Here is a 20,501-nt window from a genome sequence, read left to right on the forward strand (position 1 = left end):
TCTTGTTGAAATGTCTAAAAAGATCTGACAGTCTCCACATTCCAACTTTTAATTCCCAAGAAAGAAAACTTGATTGGCCCAATTTTTATCATGTGACCACTGGAGTCAAAATAGCTGTGTCCAGAGAGAGGCTTGAGTAGGCCACGTTGGGATGGCGGTATACAGAATGACTTAAAGAATGATAACATAGTTAATAGTTTCTGATAAAGTAGGTACATTGGGGAAGATTAAGGTTTTATACAAATATTATTCATACCTCAAAAAAGAGAAATTTTAGTACACTCCTGGGTTTGGAACCAGACACCAAGCAGTTGAACATGAAAAGGCTCATGAGAAAATACAGACAGAAGTTTTCTCTATGCTTCAGAAGAATTAGATGAAAGGTACAGAGCCGGAGAAGGTGACAAGATTGAAGGAAAACTGAAGGCTGTCTTGTTTGTTTGCTTTTCATTTATAATAAGGTAAGATGTGAACATGCTTGTTGCTTAGGTTGGATGGACCCAGTAGAGAGAAAGAGACTTAAGATGTTATCAAGATAAGAGATAATTTGTGGAACATTATCTTAGAGGTTGTGATTCAATTAAGAGCACAGGAGGGTATATGACCCTGGAAAGAAGAGATTCTTGTGTCTTAGTGAACATACAGCACTGAAACAAGTATCTTTCTGAATACTATCGTAATTGTTCCAGTTGGATGACAGGGAGCCTCTGAACAACTTCATTCTGTCCTTAGTCAAACGGGCTGTTTTGTATCAGCTAGAGGATTTCCAAACAGATATGAGAATTGAGGTCAGGCCTTTGTGATGAGGCTGAATATCAAAGAAACCTTTATTCCCTGACTGATTACACCTCTATGTTTTTGAGTGCATTGTTCAACACTTAACTCTGTGTGCTGCATGCTCTGAAATTGCACTACATGGGCAATTAAAAGAAGACCTCATTTTTGTATGACAACCAAGTAAACCAGTTCCCACGATCCCAGGAAATGGCTTCTCATGTGCTAATTCCATTATTAAAGTCCCTCTTACATTTTTATTTATATATCATTTGATAGAAATAAGGTTATAAATGGTGAAATGAACAGGTCTTAAATTTACAATTTGAAGAATTTCAAAGTTAAACATACCTACTACCCCAGTTAATATATGGAACATTTCTATTACCCCAGAAATTTTTCTCAGATCTCCTTCAAGTCAGTCACCACCCTTCATATACAACAACTTTTGAGATTTATATTTGGACTTAATATAAATGGAACCATAAAATATTTACTTATTTGTTTCTGACTTCTTTTGCTCTCCATAATGTTTTTGAGATTCATGTGTAATAGTGTTCCAATATTTTTAAAATATTTCTTATTAGTGTTCCATTATTTTTTAAATTTTTAAATATATTTTATTGATTATACCATTACAGTTGTTCTATTTCCCCCTTCATTCCCCTCCACCCTGCACACCCCTCCCCCCTTCCCCCCCCTTTGGTTTATGTCCACATGTCTCAAGTTCTTTAGATTCTATATTTCCCCCACTATTCTTGCCCTCCCCCCTATCTATTTTTTACCTACCATCTATGCTACTTATTTTTTGTATCTTCTCCCTCCTTCTCCTCCTCCCACTCCCCTGTTGCTAACCCTCCATATGTTCTTCATTTCTATGGTTCCACTCCTGATCTAGCTGTCCTCTTAGTTTGCTTTTGTTCTAGGTGTGGTTGTTAGTAACTGTGAGTTTGCTGTCCTTTCACTGTTCATATTTTTCATCTTCTTTTTCTTAGATAAGTCCCTTTAACATTTCATATAATAAGAGCTTGGTGATGATGAACTCCTTGAATTTGACCTTATCTGAGAAGCACTTTATCTGCCCTTACATTCTAAATGAAAGCTTTGCTGGGTAGAGCAGTATTGGATGTAGGTCTTTGGATTTCATGACTTGGAATATTTCCTTCCAGCTCCTTCTTGCCTGTAAGGTCTCTTTTGAGAAATCCACTGACAGTCTGATGGGAACTCCTTTGTAGGTAACTGTCCCCTTATCTCTTGCTGCTTCTAGGATTCTCTCCTTCATTTTAATCTTGGCTAATGTAATTATGATGTACCTTGGTGTGTTCTTTCTTGGGTCCAACTTCTTTGGGACTCTCTGAGCTTCCTGGATTTCCTGGAAGTGTATTTCCTTTGCCAGACTGGGGAAGTTCTCCTTTATTATTTGTTCAAATAAATTTTTCACTCGTGGCTATTTCTTTTCCCCTTCTGGTACCCCTATAATTCGGATGTTGGAATGTTTAAAGATGTCCTGGAGATTCCTGATCCTCTCCTCAGTTTTTTGAATTCTTGTAACTTCACTTTTTCCTGTTTGGGCATTTCTTTTTTCCTTCTGGTCCACTCCCTTGATTTGAGTCCCTGTTTCCTTTCCATCACTATTGGTTTCCTGTGTATTTCCCTTCATTTCAATTAGTTTAGCCTTCATATGTTCCTCTAATTTGTGGCTAAAATCAACCAGTTCTGTGAGTATCCTGATAACCAGTGTCTTGAATTGTGCATCTGAGAGGTTCACTATTTCCTGGTCACTTAGAGTTATCGGCTCTGGGGCTTTGAGTTCTTCTTGAGCCATATTTTGGTCTGTTCATGCCTGTTACGTATGAGGAGCAGAGCCCTAGGTGTTCACCAGGGCCGGGCCACCCAGTCGCTGGGTTGTGACGCTGTATGTGGGGGCGGGGCCAAAGGAATGCAATGGCGGGCACCCTTTGCTTCCTCCTGCCACCACCGCAGGCCACACGATTCGTCCCTCTGTGCGCAAATGGGCCTCGTGATTCGTCCCACTGCTTGTGAATATGCGACCGCGGTCAGCTGCTGCTGGGTTCATTGCTGGGGGCTGCATGGTCCGTCTCACTTCTTACTCCCGCCGTCTTGAGCCCTCACTGGGTCTGCCCGACGCTACCCCCTGGGCACCTGGGGTCGGGGGATCTTTCCTGCCCAACCCTGCTCCGCTGCTGGCCCTGCCCCTCTTACTGTCTAGGTTGAATGGTTCGTTGTTGTTGGACTTCTGTATAGTTCAATTTTCTGTTCTTTGGCTGCGTCTTTGTTCTCCAAACCTTTGTTGTATTCAAACTTGGTTGTGGGAGAAGACACGGTGTTTCCACCTACGCCTCCATCTTGGCGGAAGTCCTCCCATTATTTTAATATACTGTAATTTGTATATACACTCTTTTCCTGATGGATATTTTCCCACTTTGGGGATATTACTAATAAAGCATCAGTAGAAATCCTTATACAAGTTTGTTTGAGAAAACATGCCTAGATTTTTCCTGGGTAAATACTTAGGAATACAATTGCTAGGCTACAGTGTAAGTGTAGGTTTAACTTTCTATGAAAGTGTCATAAAGTTTCTCAAGTGAGTATATTCTTTTACATTGTTCTCTGTAGTGTATAAAATTCTAGTTGTTTCACAGCCTCTCCAGCATTTGGTTTAACCAGTATTTTTAGCTATTTTTATCCGTATGAAATGTTATCTCATTTTGGTTTTTAATTTGCATTTTCCCAATAATTACATTAATACTGTAGAACACATTTTCATGTGCTTATTGTGAGTTAGCCTGAAATTGTCACTAATTACTAACCCACTATGTTGCTTTTAAGGATATGCTCCTAGTATTATTTTTGGACAGGTAGAAGTAATAAAACTGAGCAAAATAAGTTATCAGTACCTAATCACCTCTGTAAAAAGTACTCTGTGAACACATTTTTATTGAGACACTGAAGGCTCAGAGCTCTTTAGATTTCATTAATTAGACACGTGGACATCTAGTCAATGTCCCAATTTGCCAGCAATATTCATAATTTTTTGTTATAGATTTATTTAGTGTAATGGACTCTGAAGCCAGTTAGTTTGAGTTGCAATTCTAGCTGCATCTCTTCCCAGCTATGCAACTTTGGGCTGGTTACTTAGGCTCTGTTTCTTCATCTGTAAAGGATTAATAACAGTACCTACTATAGAGATTACTATCAAACATTAAAGTATTAATCGATATAGGACACTCAAGAAAATGTCTGGCATATAATAGACATTAAAAAATGGAATAGCACATGCAAAGACTATTTTATAAATAGTTTAGAATAATAATTGAGGAATAAATATCATTGTCCCAACTATAAGAACTATAGAAAAAAATGATGACTGAGTAGTTAAAGAAGATTTTGTGGAAAAGGTTAGTATTAGTCTGTTCTTAATGACTGAGACCAGATTAACAGGGGACATTCTAGCCAGAGTGAAGAATTATTACAGAAGAAACCATGAAAAAATAAGCTTAGTGGATCCGAGGAACCATGAAGTGGCTTAGAGGAGAGGGTGTGCAATAGCCTTCAGTAGGACATCAATAAGAGAAAAATGACATTTAAGGAAGATTAGATGGAAATCAGTTCATGGGATGGTTTGGAATGATAGAAAATATTACGTGAGGGAACCAATACAATATTGCAACATTAGAGGTCTAAAGTAAGGAGAATGTAAAATATTCTAGTGAAAGAACTAAGCTTTGGAGTCAGGAGAACCAAGCAACTACCTTAGCATCTATGAGACTTACCGTCCACAACCATGACTGGAGATAATACTCTTACAAGGTTACTGTGAAGATCCTATGACTTAATACACAAAAAATACTCTGTAGATTTGAAAGTGCTTGTAGAAATATTAGTACTAGATGTCATTGTTTACTTCTAAACCAAAGAGCAACAATGGAAGTGAGTAAAAAATATAGATGGGCTGTAGCTGAATGAAGGAATTCACACAATAAATGATTAGCTGGAATCAAGAGGACATACATCATATGGCTTTCATTCTTGAGGAAATGGGTCTTTATTTTTAAAAATAATTTTTTAGCTTAGGATAAACTTCTTAAATCACTTTCTAGTTTGATCATTTTTATTGGAAAAAATAATATGTATTGATTTATTGTTTTTTCCTAAATATAAGGTAAAAAAAGAATAGTTCACAAGAACGTCGATTCATATGTTATTGTGTTCCAACAATTTTCGTTGTCACAATCATCCCTGTGACCATCAGTTTTAGCATACATACAGTCCTTTTACTCTTTCATATGAAAAAAAGATATAACGCAGGTATATCTTTTGATGTACCTAACACAGGTATAAATCTGAATTTCCCCAAAATGAAATTCTAGAAGATACTTTTTAAAACTTCATCTTTAACATCACCTTATGTTTTCATCATCTGCTTTGTTTCAACTTCTCTGCCTCTCCCTCTTGTCAATCCTTGAGGCACCTCAGTGGCTTTTGGTTCTATCTCCAGCTACCCTAGTTTTCTCCTTTGTTGTTCATTAAGGATCCTGCTTACAAGCTTCCATGGCCAGTGTTTTCCACGAGGGCATTCTTGCTCGAAGGAACTGCTCTTGCACTTTGTTAGGTTTGCTTCCTCTCTGCTGAGACAGCTCTTCCTTCCCACCTGATGGGAAGTTTCTGTCAGCTGCTTCCCAAAGCACCAGGAATTTACCATTGAACAGATATTTGGGGAACTATGTTTATGCATTTCATGTATTTATTTTTCCCTGACTGGGATTGAACCCACGACCCTTGGGTTCATAGGCTGATGTTCTAATCAAATGAACCACACTGGCCAAGGGTCTTTTATTTATTTTGGAAAAAAATGAAATCATCAGTTATTTAGTATAATATAAGGTGTTTACTGCTGAGATGCTGTTTTAGTGAGATGCAGAGACTTTCTTGCTATGTTCTGGTGGGAGATTAATTATCATCCGAACATAGTCCAGGATTCTTAACATAAACTCAAAGAAGGAGCAATTAAGATTGAGGTTACCCATGAGGCTGGGGTAGGGGTTAAACAGCTACACAATAATAAACAAAATATCATAAAATCAGATGATATGCATGGGATTCCTAGGTCAGAGATGGGAATCTAGCAAATCAGCATCATAGACTGTGAAGTAAGCACAATGCTTAAGTAGAGAGGGCAAGTGACATAGTAGGACTGTACGAAATCACATCTGCTCATCTTCTGTCCCTCTAGTGAAAATTTACACACAAATACCCAGTTTACCTACTTTCATGTATTTGATATAAAGCATAAAATTGTTTATTGATTTGAAAATGCTTTACTTTGGTTCTGGTGATGATTTAACAATATATTACTGATTGTTTAAAGGTTCATCATCTCTTTTAGCCACAGGGTACTTTTATAGTTACATTAAGTAGCTCTCTAACAAAATGAATTTGCTAATATGCCTGCAAAAATATTTACTTCTCCACTCAGTACTAATAATAGTTTCAGAGTTTATATACCGACAGTCCAAATCTGGGGCTTGGAATCAAGGTTACGTTGCTTGTTAATGGCATGACCTAAATCAAGTTTACTAAAACCTTGAAACTTCAGTTTCCTTATCTGGAAAATAGTAATACTTATTTCGCACAATTATCATGGGAATGAAATAAATGAGGTAAATTTTAGAAAATTATATACATAGTGCTCAGCACATGGTAAATAGTAAATATTATTACTAAGATTTCCTATAATAACTGCCTTGTATTTTAATTTCTCTCAAATATCTCTTCCCAAACCCCTCAAATCTCACCTAAGAAATATGTATATAAGGGTGTCCTAGAGATATTCATGAAGGGAGTGGAGGCAGAAGGAACAGCATGAAAAAAGACAGGTTTGTGAGGCAACGATATGGTAATCAGGAAACTGTTACCACCTCAGCGTGGCTGGGGCAGATGCACTCAGAGGATTGGTAGGAAATTCGTCTGCTAAAATAGGGTGTTTTAAGTAGGAGGATTTATATCTCTTTAAGAATATACTAATTTTAGAGAGGAGGATTTTAAGATTTTAGAAAGGGACCAAATTAGAGTTAGAGAGACCATATAAGATACAATTGTAATAGTCCAGATGAGAGTTACGGAGTTATGAACTAGTGGGATGAGATGACATACATTGAGTGTGGATATGGGATAGATCATATGAATCTAGAAGGATATCAATCTAGAGTAACCCAGGAATTATTCCTGGGTATGTGTCTTGGGTAAGCAGATAATTATTATAGTAATTGAGATTAATTAAGGAAAAAAGACTAGGTTTTGGATGTAGTTTAAATTGGGTCAACCAGGTAAAGATATTTAGTAAGTGGCTATGGGCCAATTCTTTTAACTTTTTAAAAATGATTTTGGACGTAAGTATACATCAGTGAAACCATCATTATAGTCTATGCCATAAATATATCCATTACCCCCAAAAGTTTCCTCCTGCCTTTCCTTCTTGCTTTATTATTTTGTGATATGAATATTTAACATAAAATCTACTCTCTTAGCAAAATCTTTAAGTATACAATACAGTATTATTATTAACTGTAGGCATTAAGACATACAATAGATTGCTCAGATTTATGCATCTTGCATAACTGTAACTTTGTACCCTTTGGACCAATTCTTCTGCAAACATTTCTTGAATGTTTATTATTTATGCTGGAAAGAATGTTTAAAACCAGACAAGTTATAGTTTTTATTCATAATGGTCCAGCAGACAGAGACAAAAATGAGATTATAATGCAGAATTTGAATTGCCTGCAAACTAGGTTGTGGGAGAGTGTGGTAAAGAGGGAGAAAGTATTAGTTTGGTGGTTGGTGAAATCCTCACAGGGCAAATGATATTGGAATTTGAACACAACTTTTACAGACAGGAGCACTGGATATGAATGATATTTTAGGTAGAGAGAACAGAAAAGTTACTGAGGTGTGAAAGAGCATGGAGCCCTTAGTGAATAACAAATCATTTTACGTGAGTGGAATATAGAGCAAGTGAGTTAGTATGTGCAACAGTGAGTGTATGCCCTTGAGCTTGTGTTTTTTGAGGCAAGACTTAGGTTCAGGTTGAATTTTTGCTCAAAATTTTTCAACAATTATTGCATAAACAATAGTTCTGAACTAGTAATACAAGTCAGAAAGTCTAGACATAATTTCATATAAATATCAGGGACATTGACAAACTTGCTTTCCTTTAAACAAAAAGAAGATATTTGTTTTTAGGTTTGGGAGACCCCAGATCTTGGATTAAGTGATTAGAGGAGAGAACTGTTTATACTACCAAAGTTGGTTTTAAAGTGATTTATTTACCCTATTGCTACTTAAGCTTCTAAAATCTTTTCTTCACAAGGAGAGGTCATGTAGGGGTATGGTAAATATTTTGAAATTTTAATTCAGGAGTCAATTCCTTGACATTTTTATTAGTAGAAAACAGGTCCAGACTTGTAGTTGTGAATGAACACCAAATTGTTTCAGACAAGAGGAACTGGTCTCTGACAGTTTATGAAACCCAGAAGACATGGGCTTCTTTGCAGTCAGTCTTTCTCTCCTTCACCTTTTTCTTCCCTTTCTCATGTACATTGCCCTGCTCTCTCGAAGCTTGGCTCCTGGCCAGAGCATGTGCTCCCCAAGTCCCTGCAGAACCTGATGAAGGGAAGTGGCAGGCAGATTTCCAAGTGAAAGGAGCTGATAAAAGAGTTAGTTGGCTCGCAAAACAACGTGCAGTTCATGACGTATCTTTAAAGAATTAAGTAGATTATTTATCTACTCAAATATGTTGTCCAATGTCAACAAAGGCTTTTGGCTCTTACCTTTATCTGTGATAAATTTCAACAGTAAAATAGTAAGTGAAATTTAACAAGATTTTATTTCAATAAAATCACATATAGTCACAGAGTACTAGTGAACCAGGAAAATGAATATAAACTCTCTTTTCCTTCTCCTTTTTCTCCTTCTCTACTTCTCTTTCTATCATGAGATAAATTATATCTAACCAATTCTTGATTCTCTGCATTTTATTCGTGGTACCATTTCTTTTCTTTTGTCTTCTTTCTTTCTTTCCTTCTTTCTTTTTTCAGAAAGAGAAAAACATCATTTTTTTTTGTTCTGCTTATTTATGCATTCATTGGTTAATTCTTGCACATTCCCTGACCAGGTTTTTAATCCATGACCTTGGAATATTGGAACAATGCTCTAACCAACCAAGCTCCTGGCCAGGCTGTGGCACTATTTTGTGTGTGTATGATTTAATACTCTAAGTCTATTCACAGCCCTAACCCTGGGAATGAGTTTCCTGCCATCTACCACAAAGCTGCATTAGTTTATTAGGATGGTTCTGCTCTCTCAAGTCACATCCTCTCAAAACTTCAACATCCTCTCAAAACTTTTCAAATATATGTTCCTATTGGATTTATTCTTGTTGCAATACCTAATTTGATATAACCATCAACTTCATTTTCAACCCACTATATTCTATTGACAAATTTGACAGCTGTAAAAGATGTATTTTCTCTTGGTATTTACTTCATCATATGAAATATGTCTTACTCGGATTACTTTAGTCATTATTTAGGAAATTTCCAATCATTGAATACCTAGAAAAGTAAAAGATCACTGGAGTAAGAAAAGGTCTCACATACATGGATAATATTAGTTTGATAAGTTTTAGATGTTTGATGTTGGAGGAATACATTTAAATTTAAATGCTTATGTGTTTCTAAGTAAATGCAATTTAGGAGATAAAATAATGGAAGAATGACAGCATCATGAAGTTAGTTTAGGTTTTAGAATTTGTAATCTTACACAACCTTTTCTAAATAATCATTATTACCATTTCAATTGTATCGACCCATAAATAATTTAGAAAAAAATCTAATTTAATAATACTTATTGGTACTGATTTGCTCTATAGCTGTTTCAAAACTAACTGTGTATTGAAATTCATATATTCTTTTGCCCCTCTGCAACTTTTCATGCATTGTTTATTGTGAATAGTTTTAGAAATGTTAGAAATAGGAAAAGTTTAGAACAAATCCTGATAATTCATTTTAATATTGCTTTTTTGTAGACACTACATGAAGTCATGTGGAAATGAGAGAGATTCAGGAAATCATTCCTGCAAGAGAGAATGTCTTTCATAAATGGAGCTTTGCTTCTGGTTTTCACAGGACATTAACACTGGGGCAGAACTACAGCTACCCTTCTTGCTATTTTCAATTATTAAGAGAACATCTGGACAGTGATGCTTGCCTTGGATTTACCATTTTTTGTCCTGATACCTGGTTTCTGTTTTTGGAGTAGAGAAGCTTGCACGAATTGCCCTCCATGGTGGCTAATCTTTTCAAGAGCCTGATTTTACCATACATACATAAGCTTTGCAAAGGAATGTTTACAAAGAAATTGGGAAATACAACGAAAAGAAAAGAGAATCCTCAACAGAAAAAGGATCAAGACTTTCCTACTCTTGGCCAGACCAAAATCCCCAAATTTTCTAATACCTGGAAAAGTACTGTAAAGAAGATTGCAAAGTGTTCAACCATTCGCAATTTATCCACTGAAGAAGACGAAGCTAACAAAGAGTTTTCCCTCTCACCAACATTCAGTTACCGAGTAGCTATTGCCAATGGCCTACAGAAAACTATTAATGTAACCAACAGTGATAATGAAGGTCTTGTTCAAGAGTTATCTTCAACTGAGAGTTCCTACTCAGAATCACTCAGTGAACTAAGGAGTAGTGCAGAAAACCAGGCGCAGTCAACACACACAATGCCGGTTAGACGCAATCGGAAGAGTTCAAGCAGCCTGGCTCCTACTGAGGGCAGCTCTGATGGGGAACGCACTCTGCATAGCTTAAAACTAGGAGCTTTACGTAAACTGAGGAAATGGAAAAAGAGTCAAGACTGTGTCTCCTCAGATTCAGAGTTGAGCACAATGAAGAAAACCTGGGGAATAAGAAGCAAATCTTTGGACAGAACTGCCCGAAACCCAAAGACAAATTCCCTGGAGCCAGGATTCAGTTCTTCTGGCTGTATTAGCCAAACACATGATGTCATGGAAATGATCTTTAAGGAACTTCAGGGAATAAGTCAGATTGAGACAGAACTTTCTGAGCTTCGAGGGCATGTCAATGCTCTCAAGCATTCCATTGATGAGATCTCCAGCAGTGTGGAGGTTGTGCAGAGTGAAATCGAACAGCTACGGACAGGGTTTGTCCAGTCTCGGAGGGAAACCAGAGACATCCATGATTATATTAAACACTTAGGTCATATGGGTAGCAAGGCAAGCTTGAGATTTTTAAATGTGCCTGAAGAAAGATTTGAATATGTTGAAATTGTGGTGTATCAAATTCTAATAGATAAAATGGGCTTTTCAGATGCAGCAAATGCTATTAAAATTGAATTTGCTCAGAGAATAGGACACCAAAGGGACTGCCCAAATGCAAAGCCTCGACCCATACTGGTGTACTTTGAAACCCCTAAGCAAAGGGATTCTGTCTTAAAAAAATCATATAAACTCAAAGGAACAGGTATTGGAATATCGACTGATATTCTCACTCATGACATCAGAGAAAGAAAAGAGAGAGGGATACCATCCTCCCAGACATATGAGAGCATGGATATAAAGCTGTCTACTCCAGAGCCCAAAATCAAGAAGAATAATTGGCAGTTACCGGATGACAGTGATGGAGAGCTGGAATCTGACCTCAATCGAAACAGTTATGCTGTGCTTTCCAAGACAGAGTTTCCAACAAAGGGAAGTATTTCCAAGTCAAAATCACACAATGCTAGAGCCAAAAATAAAACTGCTAGTAGCAGCCGGATTTCAAGTAAATCAAATGATGATAAAATTTCTTCACAATTGCCAGAATCAGATACCTTGGATAAACCAACCACAGCCTACTATGGGGATGCAACACCCCTCTGGCATTCACAGAGTGATTTTTTTACTGCAAAACTTAGTCGTTCTGAATCAGATTTTTCCAAACTATGTCAATCTTACTCGGAGGATTTTTCAGAAAGTCAGTTTTTCACTAGAACTAATGGAAGCTCCCTCCTGTCATCTTCAGACCGGGAACTTTGGCAGAGGAAACAGGAGGGCATACTTACCTTATATGACAGTCCCCAGGATTTACTTTTGGATGGGGCTGTTCAGGGTGTTCAAGGGCAGAGTGAAATTGGGAACACAGAAACTGTGGATAGCGGGATGAGTAATGGCATAGTATGTGCATCTGGAGACCAAAGTCATTACAGTGATTCTCAGCTCTCTTTACATGAGGATCTTTCTCCATGGAAGGAATGGAATCAAGTAGAAAAGGGAGCTGATTTAGGTTTGGAGTCATCCACTCAGGAAGCTTTTGACGATGACACAAACAGTCTATCTGATCAACAACTAGATGTTTACAATAAAGAACAGGAAGAGTTGGGAAAGTGCCACAGTGACCTTCAGGATGACTCCGAGAGCTGTGATTTAACCCAAGATGACAACTCATCTCCATGCCCTGGGTTGGATAATGAACCACAAGGCCAATGGGTTGGCCAATACGGTTCTTATCAGGAAGCTAATTCTAATGAGTTGTACCAAAATCAAAACCAAGTGTCCATTATGTATCGAAGTCAAAGTGAATTGCAAAGTGATGATTCAGAGGATGCCCCACCCAAATCTTGGCATAGCCGATTAAGCATTGACCTTTCTGACAAGGCTTTCAGCTTCCCCAAATTTGGATCTACACTACAGAGGGCTAGATCAGCCTTAGAAGTGGTGTGGAACAAAAGCACACAGAGTCTCAGTGGCTATGAGGACAGTGGCTCTTCCTTAATGGGGAGATTTCGGACATTATCCCAATCAACTGCAAATGAATCAAGTACCACCCTGGACTCTGATGTTTACACGGAGCCTTATTACTACAAAGCAGAAGACGAGGAGGACTATAGTGAACCGGTGGCAGATAATGAAACAGATTATGTTGAAGTGATGGAACAAGTTCTCGCTAAGCTAGAGAACAGGACTAGTATTACTGAAACAGACGAGCCAATGCAGGGATATGATCACCCTTCTTATGAAACACCGTATGAAACCCCACAAGACGAGGGTTATGACGGGCAGGCAGATGATGTGGTTAGCGAAGGAGGATTGGAACCTTTAAATGAAATATTACATGAAATGGAAATAAAAGAGGATGAAAACCAAAATATCCCTGAACAGCCGGTGGAAATCACAAAGCCGAAGAGGATCCGTCCCTCTTTCAAGGAAGCAGCTTTTAAAGCCTATAAGATGCAAATGGCAGAATTGGAAGAGAAGATCCTGGCTGGAGGTACTCATGTTTAAATGATACTTAATAAGCTAATTGTGTTCTAACATTGGTGGTGATTCTTTAGAGCATGCTTTGTGTCTATAAGTGGGAGGAAGAATTTATTGGCAAGGAATATGCATGTTTATATTGAGAAGGATATTATTTTACTCAGCTCTCCTAATGAATTTGGATTGATGACTTAAAATCAAAGTGTTTTCAAACAGGTCATACTGAAATGAACTGTATACTCTGTGGATCAAAATTTCCTTGCCAAGATTATACATAAACCCCATTTCATATTAACAGCTTTGTGGCATCAGTTATCAAGGAAAGGATGATTGAAATCAAAGAACAGCCTGAGGTCCTTTCCTTGGTGCTGTTATGTTGACAGCATTGGGGAGAATGGTATGGATAATCTTAAGAATTGGGAAAGATGGACCCCCAAGTTTACCATTTTTTGTCCCATCAAATTTACACTTTAGGACATGCCAATATGAAGAGCTGGGTTTCACGGCTGACCTTAACCAGTCCCATGGAGAACCACAGCCTCCCTTACCTTCTACTAATGCAGCTGAGGGAGTGTAACAGAGCCAAAAACTCTAAGCCATGCCTGAGGAGCCACAGTTAACTCTATTACTTACTAAGGTGGTAGAGTTGAGAAATTTCCTCCTAAAGAGTAGAGTAGATGTCTCTTGCCATTATGAAAATGAAAGGAGTACCTTACCTAAAATTTTACTTAATGTCTTGGGGGAACAATCTCTGATCACATTTCTTTGAAATGTAGCTGCATATAATTACAAACTATGTTGACTTTTCATTTCTTAACCAAAGTCCATCTGCATTTATCTTAATCCTTTACCAATTATTTTATTTGCATGCTTACACCTTATATCTTTGAGACAGTTTGATATAATCTCAATTTTAATGAATTATATATTGTTAATTTTTCCCTGATTAAGATGTTTTTAACTTTAATTAAAATATTTACCCTACATAATATTTTATAAAGGTATATATTTATATAAGTAAGTGTTACTTGCTATTATGAAATAATGTAATGATTTCTTCAGCCAGTAACTGATTATTTCTTTGCCTTGACCAAAGTTGTAATCAGATACTACTCAAAACTGCCATTTTCTGGTTGATTTGGATGAATAATCAGATATCTTTATTGTTAAACTGTTGTAGGCACTAAGAGAATTGAAATAACAGTCAGGATTCTCTGCTCTAAAAATTTGTGTAAAACAGCACATTCTACATAATCTGTTTAAAGAACAATATAAGTCAAGGGGATGCTGGGTGTGTTGGCTGTGTTTATGTTTTTCAAGGTTGAGTTCAAACTACATTTAAAACTTGTTTCAAAATGAAAAGTAGTGAACATTTTATGTTAAGTTCATATTGGAAGAATGTTTATTTTAGAGTGACTTTTAGAAGTTAGATATTCTACTATTGTTACAGAAAAATGAAGCGACCAGACACCAAGGGTTCAGGAGCACGATCTTTATTATGTGCACGGGCCCAGAGGAGAGTGATCTCCAAATTCTGAGCCCTGAACAAAGGGTTCTGGGGGTTTATATAGCCTGCAGGATCTTCCTGTCCACGTGGCAAAGTGAGTTACAGAAGCGGAATGAGGAAGTTGTGTCTATTTCCTTATTTGGGGATATCTGTGGTGCTGTGGCTCTCTATGGCTGCGTGGGGGAAGCAGGTTACAGAAGCAGAATGCAGAAGTTAGACTCTCCTACGGGGTGTTCTTAGGCTAGTGGAAAAGGGGCTTTTCTCTATCATTCCCCCCTGTGGGTGCTTAGACAGCGCTTTCGTCTGTCACAGCATCCAATAATGGGATTCTCTGCTCTTGTTGTTGCTGGAGCATGAGGATGCGGCTAGTGGTCTTCCATACTAGTGCTCCTTCTAACTAACTGGCTGACTACTGTTCTGATGGCCCAGGGTCCTACGGTAATGACTAGGATGAGGATGATCAGGGGTCCTAGGATGGGGACTAGGAAGGAGAGAAGAGTGTCCTGCCACCAGGAGGATGCTCCCGTCCCGGCCCTGGGCCGTAGTCTGTCTTTAAATTCATTTATGTGTTGTAAGTTTTCTTCAACTAAGCCACTTTCATTAACAAAATAGCAACACTCTTCTCCTAGGAATATATAGCCCCCCCCCCTTTCCTGGATTCANACGATCTTTATTATGTGCACAGGCCCAGAGGAGAGTGATCTCCAAATTCTGAGCCCTGAACAAAGCGTTCTGGGGTTTTATATAGCCTGCAGGACCTTCCTGTCTATATAGTGGAAGCGAGTTATAGAAGCGGAATGGGGAAGTTACGTCTATTTCCTTATTTGGGGATATCTGAGGTGCTGTGGCTCTCTATGGCTGCGTGGGGGAAGCAGGTTACAGAAGCAGAATGCAGAAGTTAGACTCTCCTACGGGGCGTTCTTAGGCTAGTGGAAAAGGGGCTTTTCTCTATCATTCCCCCCTGTGGGTGCTTAGACAGCGCTTTCGTCTGTCTCAGCATCCAATAACGGGACTCTCTGCTCTTGTTGTTGCTGGAGCATGAGGATGCGGCTAGTGGTCTTCCATACTAGCGCTCCTTCTAACTAACTGGCTGACTACTGTTCTGATGGCCCAGGGTCCTACGGTAATGACTAGGATGAGGATGATCAGGGGTCCTAGGACGGGGACCAGGAAGGAGAGAAGAGTGTGTTGCCACCAGGAGGATGCTCCCGTCTTGGACCTTGGCCGTAGTCTGTCTTTAAGTTCATTTATGCGTTGTAAGTTCTCTTCAACTAAGCCACTTTCATTAACAAAATAGCAACACTCTTCTCCTAGGAATATACAGCCCCCCCACCTTTTCCTGGATTCAGAGCATTAATGAGGTTTCTTTCCTCATCATTTTTCTCCTCCTGTGATTAACTATTAGGAGGGGTTCTGAGATTCCTTTCTCCTTCTGGAATCATATAAAGGACAATGGACGAAGGTCTCATCTTCTTATAACTACTTTGAGCTGGACATGGATGTTGTCCTACCTACCCTTGGGTCAGGGGTACCCTGAAAGAGAAGGAGGCGGGTGCAGCATGGAGGGAGTCCTTCCTGCAAGGGGAAGGACCTTACAGGGTCCTGATCAGTTGGCTGTCACCAGGAAGTCACAGGCTTGGTGTCCAAAGGCTGGCATTACTGGACCGTTGGCCTTCTGGTCAGGTCATATTCTGGAGGTGACAGATTAGGCAAGAAATTGGAAGCACAATTATAACTATTAAATGACAAAGGCAGAGACTTCGGTAAAGAATGGCTTATCTGGAGGAAGGTGTACAAGGTATGCTACACCTATCCAAGACTCTTGTGGCCTGCTATATTTGGGCTGAGGGGAATACATAAAGATTTCCTTCCTTTCAGATTTCTGAGCCCTTTCTGTCCAAGTTATCAAGACAGAAAAGGGAAAATCAGTTCTAAAGGGATCCCACAGACCACCCCAACTGTTTATCAACCTAACTACTTAGTTCAATCAAACCGTTGAGTCTCAAGGGGGGGCGATGACGAAGGTGGGCTCCTTAAGTGAGGCCTATATTGTAACTAATCATCTATAGGCATAGGCAGGTCATAGGCATACGGCCTATGAAAACAGAAGAACACACAAGTTAATTCACACAATAATCCCAAACCAGTTGCTATGCTTGTGAGACTGTCTTTTGGGATGACATTCCATTGCCAGGTCCTTCCTGAAATGACATTTAACAGTGGCAATTTGACAGGTCCTTTGCACTTGTAAATTGTACATCTTTGGTGACATCACAAACCTGGTTTCAACTCTTAAATGAAAATAAGACAGTTTTAAGACAGTTAGCTGTGCCAGTCTGATATCCAATACTGAGCATAGTGATTTTCCTTGAACTGTAATTTTTCTCCTTAAGATCACCCTTACTGTTATTACAGGGTCTACTTTGGGTCCCACTTTTGATTTTGACTGTTCATTTCCATAAACACACTAAGAGCAGCCTGGATCACTTATGATCCTTAAGTCCGCTTTGCTTGAACTCACACGGGGAACCTTCAGATTGACTTCTCAGTTTGCCCCTTGGGGCACAGAAGCAGAGCCACACATCTGCCATCTGGCTTCCCCTGTACCAGTCATTTCACTCAAATCCTTGAGCCTCCATTGTGCCTACAGGTTCCTTTTAGCCATCTTTCAGGAAAACAACCTTCATTCCTTTCCTGGAAAGGCTGGCTGGGACCGCACAACCAACCAAAGTACCAGGCTTTTCTGGTGGGCTTTTGGTAGCTTCACAGGTGAATCCCAGTTCCTCTGAGCTCTCTGGTAACAACCAGAACCCATACATGCCTCCCTCAGGTGTGACATTCCAGTCAAAGTCCTAGTTAAATGACTGGTCTTATTGGTTTTATGCAAAGAAACCTTATGTCGTCATTCATTCCTTCAGAATGCCAAATTCTGGAGGGATCAGGTAGGAAGAAAAACACAAAGCTTGAAGGAAAATCTTTCTCCTTCTAATACCCATCAAGATGCATCTCCATGCCTTATACCTTCTATTACTAACACCACATAATTTCTTTCCAAAACTTTCACATTTTCATTTATTTGTATAACTTCCCACAGACTTTCTGCAATATTCATAAACCTTCTATAGCCTTTTTACCTATCCAGATTTATCCGTAATTCACTTTTAATCCCTGTTCCTTTCCCACACTGGGAAGGACTGTACTTAAACTCAGTATCTGACAGCTAAAAGTCCCTAGATTTGCAGGGACATTTTTCACCTTTCTGAAGCTTAGACCTTGCAAACACCCTATAAATCAGATGGTCAGCCTTGGACTTCAGTTTATGACCTTCAAAACCAGAGCCATTCCTATCAGAACCAGCTACACAGAGAACCTGACTGCTGCAGTGCCCACACAGCAACAGCATACAAGCCCATAATCTGAAGAGAAGCCTTAGCCAGTTCTAAGATGGCAGCACCCATGCATGTAGGGTCATCCAAGATGGCGACACCCATGCATGCTCTGTCCTCCATGGTGGGGCACTCATGTGGCTCATCCATTTTACCCAAAATGGTAGCACCCTGACTCTGGTTCTGCCCACCTGCGAAGGTTCCAGGGCTCCAGTTCCAAGGCCCCTTCCACCTGTGGGTATGGGGGCACCACAGAGCTGCCCTCTACCCACTGAGGGTGGTGCACTGAAGCTGCAGTCACCAATGCAAGTGGAGAGCAGGCTCTGCCCACCTGTGATCTACTATCAGGGAGGGGTGACCTGGCTTCCCCGTAACTATGAGGTGAGCTGCTCTACTGGTGGACAAATTTAGAGTTCCCTCGGGGAGCCAGCTGACCCCAAAAGTCAGCCATTCTGAGGTACAAAAAGTCTCAAGTTGTTCTGCATTCAGAGATGGGTCTTGCCCTCTAAATCTACTGAAGTTCTTGAGCATACAATCTAAGACTGTGGAAGGCCGGACTCCCACTCGGCACAGACACACAAAGGGTGGGGTTCACTGGCTTGTCCGCCTGGCCTTCTTCCTCACGGGGCAAAGTCAGTCTTAGCTAAGGCTGCCCCAGCAGAATTCGGGGTTAACTGCCAGCTGTTATGCCGTATGACCTGACACAGGAACCGCAGGTTGGGGCCCAATCTTGCTCTGTAGGTTTTTCGCTCGTGGAGCCACAAACACACGCACCCTCACTTTCACTCTCAGACACTCAGAAGTTAAACATTCCCTCCCCGAGTGAGGGTCCAGTGATTGGACTTAGTTTAAGTTCCTGACTCTGATCAAATTTTCTAGCTATGAGAGGTGAGCAGTCTCTCCCTGGTCTCTGGTCCAGTCCCTGGGGCACTTACCGATTTCTGATTCGACGCCTTCTGATAGATCATGGTCCGAAACCCTCACTTCCCGTCTGGAGTTGCAGGACGGCATCCAGTGCCCCGACCAGTGGGGGCCTGAGAAATCTCAGGGCACGTGCTCCCCTGGTCCTCAGACGGGCCACTGGCTGCCCAGCCCGCCCTGTCCATCCGGCAGCAAGTCGGCCCAAATTTATGTAAGGTCGATTCCCGGTCAGGGAACCAAATGTTACAGAAAAATGAAGCGACCAGACACCAGGGGTTCAGGAGCACGATCTTTATTATGTGCACAGGCCCAGAGAAGAGTGATCTCCAAATTCTGAGCCCTGAACAAAGGGTTCTGGGGGTTTATATAGCCTGCAGGACCTTCCTGTCTATATAGTGGAAGCGAGTTACAGAAGCGGAATGAGGAAGTTACGTCTATTTCCTTATTTGGGGATATCTGTGGTGCTGTGGCTCTCTATGGCTGCGTGGGGGAAGTAGGCTACAGAAGCAGAATGCAGAAGTTAGACTCTCCTACGGGGCGTTCTTAGGCTAGCGGACAAGGGGCTTTTCTCTATCACTACTAAAACCTAGTTGATAGTTTCTTGGTGTACAGGCCAGCAGTTTAACATTATATTCTACTTACTGTGGATTCAGAGAAGTCTACTCAAGGACATATGAAGACTCAGCAGTGTGTGAATTTGTCTGTCTATTGCGATGTAAACTATACAAGATTTAATGCCAATTGGTTAAGATATTTGAAGTGTTAGCCAATATTATAAACACAAAAAGGCTATGATTCAGAAAAAATGGATCTTCATTAACTTTCTTAAAATTCCAAATTAGCAAACCTCTGGAAAGTAGAGTGTTGCTGGTAATGACCCTTCAAACCAGGTACCGGCCCTAGTCATCTACTACCACTTATCCTTAGAAAACAGGAATGCACTGATTATCCATATACCAGCAGCTTAAGAATTCTGAAACTGGTAAAACAACCTTGTACCGTTTATTTGGCATACTAGGCCTGGCCACAGAAAACTCAGACTCGTCCACTGTCTTGGAACTTGGCTTATTATCCTGTGAGCCAGCTTTGAATGGAATCTGTTGGATATCATCTATCCTAGAGAAAATCAGACACACGTCTTTAAGAGGCTCTATGGTTGCTTGAAAGGCACCAGATTGACTACCCAGGAGGCTGCAGTAGCCTAGATTTTAAAGGCCATCTCTTCTCCCCTTGGCAGCAGTGAGGCAGTTGTCCCCCTCCTGTGCCACCAATATGCCTCAGGAGGAAGGGCAGCCAAAAAAGGGCATTTTCAGTCCCCTTCTTTGCTCATTGCATCCCAATGAGGTGCCAATTGTCATGATAGATTTTGTGCTCATGGCCATCTGCTTACTGGGATTTGGGTAAGTGCCAGCATAGTTTTCTCTCCATGATTCTCCAGCCACCATTCGGGAGCAGTGCCGTCCTTTCTTCATTCCTAACCTGGCGAGACTGGACCACAGAGCTCCTGATGTAAAAACAACATGGGATGCTGATGTAGCTTATGGAATGAGAAGATCAGAGATTTAAATTTCAACTTT

At 40.0% G+C, this 20,501-nt stretch overlaps 1 protein-coding gene across 1 annotated transcript in view; it reads left to right on the forward strand.

Moving 5' to 3' along the window:
* Window positions 1-10,117: 10,117 nt before the first annotated feature.
* UNC13C (unc-13 homolog C) overlaps window positions 10,118-20,501 on the forward strand; it is a 511,573-nt gene continuing 501,189 nt past the window's right edge. Inside the window, exon 1 of the mRNA XM_037053932.1 lies at window positions 10,118-13,123. Coding sequence (XP_036909827.1) covers window positions 10,138-13,123 — 2,986 coding nt within the window. The 5' untranslated portion in view covers window positions 10,118-10,137. The remainder of the gene's footprint in view (window positions 13,124-20,501) is intronic.

This window comes from Sturnira hondurensis, unplaced genomic scaffold (assembly GCF_014824575.4).
Source record: "Sturnira hondurensis isolate 20B ecotype Veracruz unplaced genomic scaffold, ASM1482457v3 Scaffold0008196, whole genome shotgun sequence".
NCBI classification, from domain to species: domain Eukaryota; kingdom Metazoa; phylum Chordata; class Mammalia; order Chiroptera; family Phyllostomidae; genus Sturnira; species Sturnira hondurensis.